This window comes from Aristolochia californica, unplaced genomic scaffold (assembly GCF_029961685.1).
Source record: "Aristolochia californica isolate CCGP_79_NKW_82.1479 unplaced genomic scaffold, dmAriCali1.0.hap1 SCAF_13, whole genome shotgun sequence".
Lineage (NCBI taxonomy): Eukaryota > Viridiplantae > Streptophyta > Magnoliopsida > Piperales > Aristolochiaceae > Aristolochia > Aristolochia californica.
Window position 1 is genome coordinate 941,906 of NW_027181804.1, and position 9,805 is coordinate 951,710.

The window sequence follows — 9,805 nt, forward strand, 5'->3', positions numbered from 1 at the left end:
CAGAGCCAACAAGTGCAGAACTAATTTTCAGAGAAGAGAACCTTCTCGGACTACCAATGACAGATGGGTGGTAAACGGTGCTTCTGAAACTGTGGCCGACTTCCATGGATTCCTCAGTTATCTTCTTGAAATAGCACAGCAGAACATGACTGGAGGATAGCACCAGTCTGTATTCCAGTAAAGAGAGAGCAGAAAGGGAGGAAGGATCATTGTTCATTGAGCAGAGGTTTGATCTATTTGTATAAATAGTTAATAAGTAACAGAAGTTGCTTATCTTGTTCTAATCCTAGCAGCAAGTTGAGTCAGGCTTGTTATTTGATGTAATTTTAGAGGCAAGCAAGTGCAGAACTAGTCAAACTGCACCTGTCTAGATTTTTCTTGTAGAATACTTTATTTATACAGTTACAGTTATAAAACCACAGGATTTCGAACCGTCTGGAAAATTCAATTTTAATTTCAAGAGAGATAAGAGAAAATAGCACCATATTATTGAAGCTTTTACTGCTATAAAAGAGGAAAAGGTTTGATGCAGCCAACCCCATGGTTCTGATTGCAATGATGATGATTCGACCATCCACCTTTTGTATTCCCAAAGGCGGACCCTGTTCTTATCAGCAAACAGCAAATGGAACTATGGATAACAATTCATTTACAAACATAGTTAGAAGAAATCTGATCTAACTGCTTTTGAAGCAATTAAGCTTAAACACTAAAAAATAAAATACAAAATCAAGCAACAGAAATGACTTGAAGCAAGCAGCTTAAAGCCTTGAAAACAACTTTCTAGGATCTGCCAAAAATGTTGACGAAATCAAGGCTGAGGAAGAAGTCTGCAAGTCGGACAATACCACTTCCCCTTAAATCTTGTTTCAGGTGTGAGTCCCACACACGAATAATGGAACCATTCCCCTCCTTCACACTGTTAACAGGACATATAATCAGGATGATATGCAAGAATCATCCAAAGAATGGTTTAAAGATAAACTACAACAATCTTGAAAGAGACAATGAAACTCTTCAGGTTACAAGCAACTGAGCATCTCCAACATGCATGGGTGACATAGGCAATGGTCCAGATTGGGTTTCAATTCTTCAAACTCAAAGACAAGCTATAAAAACGAGTATGAAAGACCAAAACTGGGAAGAACAGGGTAACCGAAGGTCAGCAGCCTGGCCTGACTTGGCCCAAAATATAAGCATCCTAACTTGACAACAAAACTCAATCCTAAGGTCACTTCAGGGCAACTTCGTGCCACACTAAAGTAACACAATGAACCAATAGCATATCATTTTTTTTTCCTTCTGGATTGTCTTAGCCCTCTAGAATATGAAAAATTACCAAAGGCCTAGTCAGGTTTAACTTATTACAAGAGCTCAGACCATACCTAAGCTGTGCAGGCCAGTGGTGAGGGAATCTAGAGCTAGGTTGTATGCCAGTGCCCTTATGCCAGCCCAGCCTATTTGACTGCTTATTGAGAAACAAAAACAATAAGCAGTGAAATGAGAAGGAAACAGAGCATACATTTTCATTGTCACATGCAATCATGTCTCCGAATGAAACCTGGCAATAGAGCATGAAAGAAAAATGAGAACTTCAATCCAGCCTCTCAGAGCAAATACTTAAAAACTCTCTTCTTTTTTTCTTCTTTTTTTAAAGAAAGATAACTCAAAATTCTATGAATAAAGATAAAGCTTCAACCTGATGACAAACACAATATGTGGGCTCATTAGGATCTATGGGTTGATCAACATCCACAGGAGCAGGAAGACTTTTCTTCTGGCTTCCAGGTGGTGGCATGAGCTCTAAATCCCTATCTCGTTCCCTATCCCACTCTCTCTCAGCCCTGAATTCAAACTTCCTTGATTGAGGGGTTCCATAATGTGATCTTCGTTTCTCTTCTCTGGGGACTATAGGTAGTGGAGGTAGGATAGCCGGTTCGTCTGGTGCTATTTTTCCCTCTGTAGAGCAAAAAGAAACACAAGAAAAAGAGATGTAAAAGAACCACTTTGAATTATCACTTGCCCTAATCATAAAAAAACATCTAACACTTTAAAAAGAAAAAAATAGCAAGGTAAGCCGCCCCTCTGAAACTTGGCATATAGCATGGCCAACACCAACAATTCAAATCATCTACTAATGCAACAATTGCATATTCAAATGATGAACAGTCAAATTACTAATGATTACCTTATATGCCGAGAGAAATCACATCAGATAAATTTCAGAACAGCAAGAACAACATACTCAGACCATCAGAAGGCTATTATTGCAGGCAAGACAGTTGTTCACCAAGCTATAATGATGCTCCCCTTGTGGAGCTAGAACAAGAGTTTACCACTCAAAACCTGACAAGTTTTATCAACACCATCGCTAAAACATTTGTCCCAACAGAGCTGAACTCAGCAATATGAATCCTATTTCATTCTGCTCCATCATTTGCTTAATCCCCAGGTTGTCCTTTTCATTTATTTTATCGAGCATAGTTTGCATAGGTTATTCCTCTAATTAACATGGCCAAAGCTTTCTGATCAGTTCTCTAGTAGATCTGAACCACGAATGAATAAACCATCTCAAATGCTCATGTCTTTTCTAATATATTTCTTATTTCTATAATTGACAAATATTAAGCAGGAGGAACCTTGTGCATCATAATATGAAGCATGTTTTTTGCATCAACACATTATTGTACGAGTAAAAACTTATATAGTCAAAGACATCTAACAAAAGTCTGTACAAATAGTAACATGTAGGAGTACTGAGATTGGACCATTTGGCTTACATTTAGTATACCTTGCTTTAGATCTTCTGCAAATTGAATGAGATCTTCATCTAGCCTTTTGACATGGCTATCTATCTGCAGGAGTTAAAAACATGAAAATAGATGTTTTACAAAAGGAGAACTGTAGAAGACATCAAATGTTTTCCTCTCAACCAAGAGCACAATTTCTCAAGGTTATTATATCTAGTTATATAATAAACTGAAATTTGTTGTGGATTTGTGCCAAGAATGGAGAATGGCTATTGTGACACCAAGACAACATTTATTGATATTACTGTAAGCCATAAGCTGTGGTGGAAGGGTAAGACAAACTTCAGCAGGCCATTGAAAGAAGAGGCACTAGCTATGAGAGCTCCTTATTGTGGAAGGAAACACTAAAATCTAGGTTTCAGGATTTCCTAAGCTGGATAGAGAAACTCTTCAGGTGCAAGTAGAACAGCCAGTGGATTTGACAAGAAGGCAGCTTTCATATAAATCATTGAACACGACACTTTGTTGGAGCACAATGTTCTCTCTGTGTGTAATTATGGAATCAACTTGCCACAAATGCAAATAAAGATCAATTTTCACACTATCCACAAATATCATTATGACTAGGAAAAGATAAAACATTGATGAGGGGTCTTACTAGCTCATACGCTTGCCGTGCCAGCAAGACTTTTTCAGTGCATAGACTCAAAGTGTTTTCTTGGTTTGCCTCAATCTCCTTACACATCTTTTCAAAGGCTTCTTCATCATGATTTCCTTTCTTCAAGTTCTGGGAAGTCAACCCCAAGCAATACTTAGTCTGATCTCTTGTCTGGTTGATCATGGCTACCATTCACAAAAAATAAAATATCAATTTTCGTTCAGGAACCAAAAAGTGCAATTTTATCAGGTGGGGTGATTTCACGTCACTTGATTTCATGTAAGACTGCAATGATGATTGAGTGATCATTGGTTTGAGTGTTACAGCATTGCTGACAAGGAAGACTCGTCAATTAGGTCCAACAATTGAAAGCAAATGTGAAGCGAAAGTGTTTCTTCATAGTAAATTTCCCAGTAATTCACGAATAGATTGCCCATTGGTAAACTGGGCATCGCTAGGTCCAATTAACCATGACAGCATGAAACCAGGAAAGGAGTTTTACTCGTTCAGAACTGAAGTCTACAGACAAATTTTGTTCAGAGGGTCCTATTATGGAAGCTTCAGGGAAAATTTTCATTTGGTAATTGGAAAAACACCGATCAAAGTGAAATTAAAACTATGTACTGCACAGTTCGATCACGAAAGCGAAAATTAAAACAGAAATAACCAACTTAATCCAGCAAATTGAAAAAAATCACGAATTCGTCCGTCAACAGGTAAATAATCCACGACATATCTAACCTTGAGACCTCACGTCGAGTTCTCCCATCGTCGAGAGAAGCCTCTGCAGCTCCGCTGGCAATGTACTAGAGTCTGGGATGCCTCAACCAAATGGAAAAAGGTTTCCAGTCAGCTCTCTTTCGATCAAGGCAAAAAGCAAAAAATAAATGAAAGAATCGGTGAATACTCACACTCCAAGTAATCATCGACGAAAACTCCTGTCCTTGCGATCGCCATTTTCCCGCTATCCTAGGGCTCGTTCTGACTGGTTTTTATTTGTGTTTGAAGGATGATGGATGGCAGTTTCGTTTGCACGTGGTTGATATGTCATCGGAACCGTCCATTGGTGCGGTCCCATCTAAACGAATTATATAGGATACCACGGGGCAGATTCAAGTGGGGCCACGTTTCTGAATCGAGGCTCATCCTACCTAATGAGGCGGATTTCTCTTAAAAAAAAAACCTTAGTTTTATAATTGAAATAAGTTTCAGAATTGAGATATTTCCGTTCCAACTATAGAATCTTTTTATTGAAACCCAAGTATTTTTTTTTCCAAATTGTTATATTTATATTCAAATTTGCGGCATTTTTCACACCTAAAAAAACTTCCGTGATCCACTAATGAAAGTTTTCTTACGTGGTAATCGCCAATTCTTTTCTCTCTACTTTCTGTGTTCCAGACTAAAGTGGGAGTTCCATAACTGAAGCAGAGAAGCAGATCACAAATAATCCTGTTTTGCTTTTATTCTAGTATTGTTTCATTCATAGACAGTTTTCCAAAGAATTCAAACCTTCAAATTTTCAACAAAATTGTTGAAAAAAACTGTTCTGGTATGAGGTAGTCTTAACTAATGCATGATTAGATAAAAGAACTACACAAGGGAGCAACTCTACACAAGAAACTGATTTACCATATGTGCAAGAGATGCTACACAGCCAGCATCTATGAGTAAGAAACGTACCAGGCATCTCAGGCGGATGCAGCAGCGCTATACTAACTTCACCGCAAGGGGAATATAATTAGGCTCTGGAAGAGGGAGATTTTCAGCAGGTTCTTTGCAAGTGAGCTTGTTATGTTTGGTTCCACCACATCTACTGCAGTGGACGCTTCTGACCTCCACCACGGCCTCAACAACCTTCTTCCGTGGTCTACCAGGTTTTCTCTTTAGCAATGGAGGCTGTACTGCGATTTGTTCTCCATCAGAACTTGCATAATCGTCCTCTGGTACAGGAGTCAAGGGGACTGAATATGTCAGACGATACATCTCTACTGTCAAATACGGAGAGCAGAAATCATAAAGACTGCGATCAACGTGGTTAAGAACTGCTATTGCATGGGGGCAAGGTCGACCGTTAATCTGCCACTCTCTGCAAGAGCAGGTCCATGTATCCATGTTCACCACCCTAATCGCAGTGTCATCACCGACCTCATAGTGGTCTCCAGATGAACACAACACTTGTTTGGTGGGAGACTCGAAGCCATCATTCTTAAGGAACTCTTCTGCAGAAGGGGCTAGCCTTGTCTCCCACTTCTCTGAACTTGCAAGGCGCTCGTATATAAGTTCCATTATCCTGCATCTAATCTGATGAAGCATCTTTGACAATGGCAAATCCTTTGAGGCAAGCACCCATTCTTCAAATAACTTTGATGCATCAGATGTCATGTGGTTGTAACGGTGGCCCTGAAAGAACGCGTTTGACCAATAATGCGGCTGGCTCTGTTGTATCCAACTGAAAGCATCCTCCGATATCCTATGAATTTCACCAATCTCCTTTTCAAAATCAGAGAGGTTTGTTGCATAGGCAGCTTGCCAGAGGTGGCGGATCATGTACTCCTTCACTTCTGAAGAGAACCCACCCCTCACCTCAAGCTTGAAACAGAGGGAAACATGGTTCATACAAAATGCATGGTAACTATCTCGAAACACCTCAGGAATAACCTTAATTAGCTCCTTGTGCCTATCTGTGATGAAAGTGAATTGACGATCAGATTTTACAACCTGCTTTAATTCATTCAAAAACCACACCCAGTTTGCCTCATTCTCCATATCAACAATGCCAAATGCAACTGGGAACATTTCATTATCAGCATCAATGGAAGTAGCACTCAGTAAAGTCTCCTGATGTCTATTCTTTAAGCTAATCCCATTAAGAAATATGACAGGCCGACAACCTTCATTGAAGCCAAACCGACAAGCATAGAAACAAACAAATAGGCCTTTGAACCTCGATTCCTCAGTAGTGTTTAGTACAACGTGGCTGCCTGGATTTGTCTCAGTTACCAGTCGACAAAATCGTGGCAAACTGTCATACTCTTTAAGAGGTGACCCCTGCAAAGCTTCTCTTGCTAGCTCCATCCCCCGCCACGCTTGATGGTACCTTAATTCAACTCCATAGTCTCGTTGAAGGTCATTAATAATATCACGAGGAGTACATTTTGGGGAATTAATCATCTTTTCCTTTATTACATCAGCCACCCAGTGCTTTGTAGCTTGAGCGTGCCTATTTGAACCAGCTCCTCCTCCACAAGTGTGAGATCCTTCATACTTCTTAATTTTGAAAAGTGGCGTCTTAGGCAACCTTGATGCATGGATCCGCCAACTACAGTTATCAATTTTGCACTTTGCAGTCACACGACGGGAGTCATTCTTAACAAAGTGGAAATGAAACCCACCAGCAATAGCAAATTTACCTAGTGCAGAGCGAAACTCTTTGACACTTTTAAACTCCTGTCCAACTCCAATTATAGCTTTGTCCCAATAGCTACTCAGCAAGGGTACATTACTGCTCCCACTAGGAGTGCTTGCAGTGAGTTTTTTCACACGAGTACTGCAAGGGGTAGAGGTAGGACCGGCAGTGCTAGTTGAATCCCCCACAACTGCTCTATTTGCCCTACAAATAAGCCCAAATCATCAAGTTACAGGAGAATAGACCCGATGCAACTCAAACAGCAGCCTGTCCAGATGCAGGTTTAAGCATATCAAAGATGAAGTTTTATTTTCTCAATAAAGATAACGTCGACCATGCATAACCAATTAATCCTGTTTGATTGCAAATGAAAGAACCAAATTAGCCCTTGCGTGATTTAAACTAGAAACATAAAAACTAACTGTAATTCATTTTTCCACTGGATCAAATAAGGAGGAGCAGTGGTGTCGATGTTTGAGAATGATTTTTTCTCTCTCACACAAAACAACCAGTAAAGCAAAAAGTGGACTGAATTACCTATTATCAATCACAAGGGAGGCATCATGATCCACAGTTTCGTCATGCAAGACATAAACATGGATTGTCTTCACATCATCGTGGAAGTCAATCATTCTTTGGATGTCTCTATCTATCACAATGTTCAAAGGGGTCATTGTGTCTCCAGGGAGGAAGTACTTCAACTTAAGGGCACTGGTCTCACAATGCAAGTCTAAGGCCAACTCTGATTTTATCTCTTCGAGAGTGGTGCCACTGCGGACATCCAAAGCCTTTGCGCCTCCACCCTTGTATTGCATTGAACCATCATCACTTGTGACAAACTCTCCACCATAGTGGCAGATGACAATTGTAACCTTCTCAGCCAAGGTAATAGCGAAATGCCTATCTATCAGGAAAATTAAGAGAGCCAATAAACAAACAGTTTTGAAAATGTCAAGCATTATGTATTACCAGAGTCATAATACTTAAGGGCATAATAAAGGCTTCATAACCATTTTCAATAGGATTGAAAAAACCAGCATTGTGCCATTTCAAGAGGAGGAAAAAAAACTGTACCATTTTCAGAAAACATCCTGGAAAGCACCTCATTGAAAACCAAGAATGTAAAACAAGGTTATGGAAAAAAATTAAGCTGAAAAAAATGTAAAATCATGTTCCCCAGAACTTCATGTAAATATTAATAAAACCACAACTTTTTTAAATGAGAATCATATCCTCCTGGCCAAACCTTGACTTTCCCAATATTAAGTACCTATCCAGCTCTCATCAGAAATGTATGTCCAGCATCTCCTAACCGGAAAATTGCATGAGGCACAAGATTATTTGGTAGAAACCCTATTGAGGAACAAATGGACACTGTAATAGCTGTGAACAGAATATTTCCAGGTAGAAAGAGAACAAACGACCAAATGGCACAAGAAGCTTAATAGACAACACTTAATAGACAACAACAAAATGACCTCCTCAACAGGAAGAAATGCCTACTCTCAGACAGTTCCTCTTTACATGGCAACAGCACCTCTCCTATCCAGAGCTTCTAATATTGACATCTTGCCTTACTTTTCTTTTAAAATGTACTTTCCCTTACAGTTTCAAGTTTTTGTTTTTGTGTTTTTTTTAAATGTTGAACAACCACAAACCACCCTTTACCCTGGTAAGACTTAAACCCAATACCTCATACTAAAAATCCCCCAAGTGACCATTTAGCCAAAGGCCCAAGTCACACCTTACACTTTGAAGCTGTTAATACAATTCTTGAGATTTTTGGAATAAATGCCATTCTGAACAACAACTCATAGTGGTCTGACCATTTTCAATCAGTAAATGAGCAGTTCTTGTGACCCCCCACATATTTTTTTCACAGAAGCACATTGTTGGTTGCGTTCAGGCAGAATTAGTTACTGCCTGTGGAATGATGTATTTAGTTGATGGTCATTAAACTCTTTCTCTTCCTCAGTTATGAATTCTAGAGAAAAACATCTTTCCTCAAGTCAATTTCTCCAAGTTCCATGTAAGATGCAAATATCAAAGTGCCATGAATTTTAGAGAGGCTAAAAAGTTCATCATTAAGGGAGGGTCCAGAAGATCCTCATGAAAGACACTTACTCCACTCAGAGATACTCTTATCTTCATCTCGAGTATATAGTGATATTGTAGTTCTTTTTTTTGAAAGGTGAGAATGATATTTAATTCTTTATAGTAATGAGTCACATGAATACCCTGTCAGGATATTTGTTAATACCAGCGTCATTGGAATTTGTTCGTGCATAAAACTTATACTCTACTCTTTTGCAATGCATTCTCAATGAATCTACAATGTTTAACCACTTGTTCATAAAGGAGAATAGATGTATAAAGGCATGGCGGTCACTGAAAGGAAATGCTATCAAACAAATTAAAAAATATGTCAACAACCAAGCGACTGATCACCTCACTGCCAACTCAAGAGTATAGAACACCAATATAAAGAAAGTCCAACCAGAGTTGTCGTAGTAGCAAACCACAATACATACCCTACCACAAATTGCCCCACGAAGCCTCAACCAAGCTACCCGAATCGAAGAAGGGAGGGTAAAGTTCTCTTTCTAGAGAACCGAAAGAACGAGGCACAAAGGAAAACAAAAGCGTCAAATAGGAGAAGGAAAAAGAAGATGAATGAAGAACTTACCCCCCCTTTCTTCTTCTCCTCCTAGACTTTTCCGCCCCCAATTATTCTTCCGCTTCGCCTCTTCTCCTCTTCACCGAGTTCCGTTCTCGATTTTTCTCTCTTTCGGCACCCTCTTTTAGCCCTTGTCCTTTCATGATATTACCGGCTCAAAAATGAAATATGTCACCGGCGTTTGTTATTGCTTCTTCCAAAATCCTAAACCGCGAAGAATTGTACCGTCGTTGATCTGGACCGTCGATTACCCTTAAACCCCGTCGTCGATCGCCCGATTAACAAAGAAGAGAATGTCTCGGTAGATATTC

The 9,805-nt window shown here is 39.5% G+C and overlaps 2 protein-coding genes across 7 annotated transcripts; both read right to left on the reverse strand.

Moving 5' to 3' along the window:
- Positions 1–466: 466 nt before the first annotated feature.
- Positions 467–4,460, reverse strand: LOC137948142 (PHD finger protein ING2-like). 2 transcript variants are annotated; one of them, XM_068794107.1, is made up of 7 exons: positions 4,320–4,460; positions 4,150–4,221; positions 3,409–3,593; positions 2,792–2,855; positions 1,700–1,959; positions 1,386–1,561; positions 467–919 (listed from the first exon to the last, which is right to left on the reverse strand). In XM_068794107.1, exons 1-7 carry the CDS (start codon positions 4,363–4,365, stop codon positions 784–786), a joined length of 939 nt encoding a protein of 312 aa, XP_068650208.1. In that variant the 5' UTR covers positions 4,366–4,460; the 3' UTR covers positions 467–783. The 2 variants fall into 2 exon arrangements, with proteins under 2 accessions (XP_068650208.1, XP_068650209.1); XM_068794108.1 differs by having other exon boundaries at positions 1,523–1,561; positions 4,320–4,456.
- Positions 4,461–4,497: 37 nt separating this feature from the next.
- On the reverse strand, positions 4,498–9,635 carry LOC137948140 (uncharacterized). 5 transcript variants are annotated; one of them, XM_068794104.1, is made up of 4 exons: positions 9,504–9,635; positions 7,355–7,721; positions 5,092–7,021; positions 4,498–4,559 (listed from the first exon to the last, which is right to left on the reverse strand). In XM_068794104.1, exons 2-3 carry the CDS (start codon positions 7,630–7,632, stop codon positions 5,119–5,121), a joined length of 2,181 nt encoding a protein of 726 aa, XP_068650205.1. In that variant the 5' UTR covers positions 7,633–7,721; positions 9,504–9,635; the 3' UTR covers positions 4,498–4,559; positions 5,092–5,118. The 5 variants fall into 5 exon arrangements, with proteins under 5 accessions (XP_068650205.1, XP_068650204.1, XP_068650206.1 ...); XM_068794103.1 differs by lacking the exon at positions 4,498–4,559 and adding an exon at positions 8,088–8,170 and having other exon boundaries at positions 4,864–7,021; XM_068794105.1 differs by lacking the exon at positions 4,498–4,559 and having other exon boundaries at positions 4,864–7,021; positions 7,355–7,717.
- Positions 9,636–9,805: the final 170 nt, after the last annotated feature.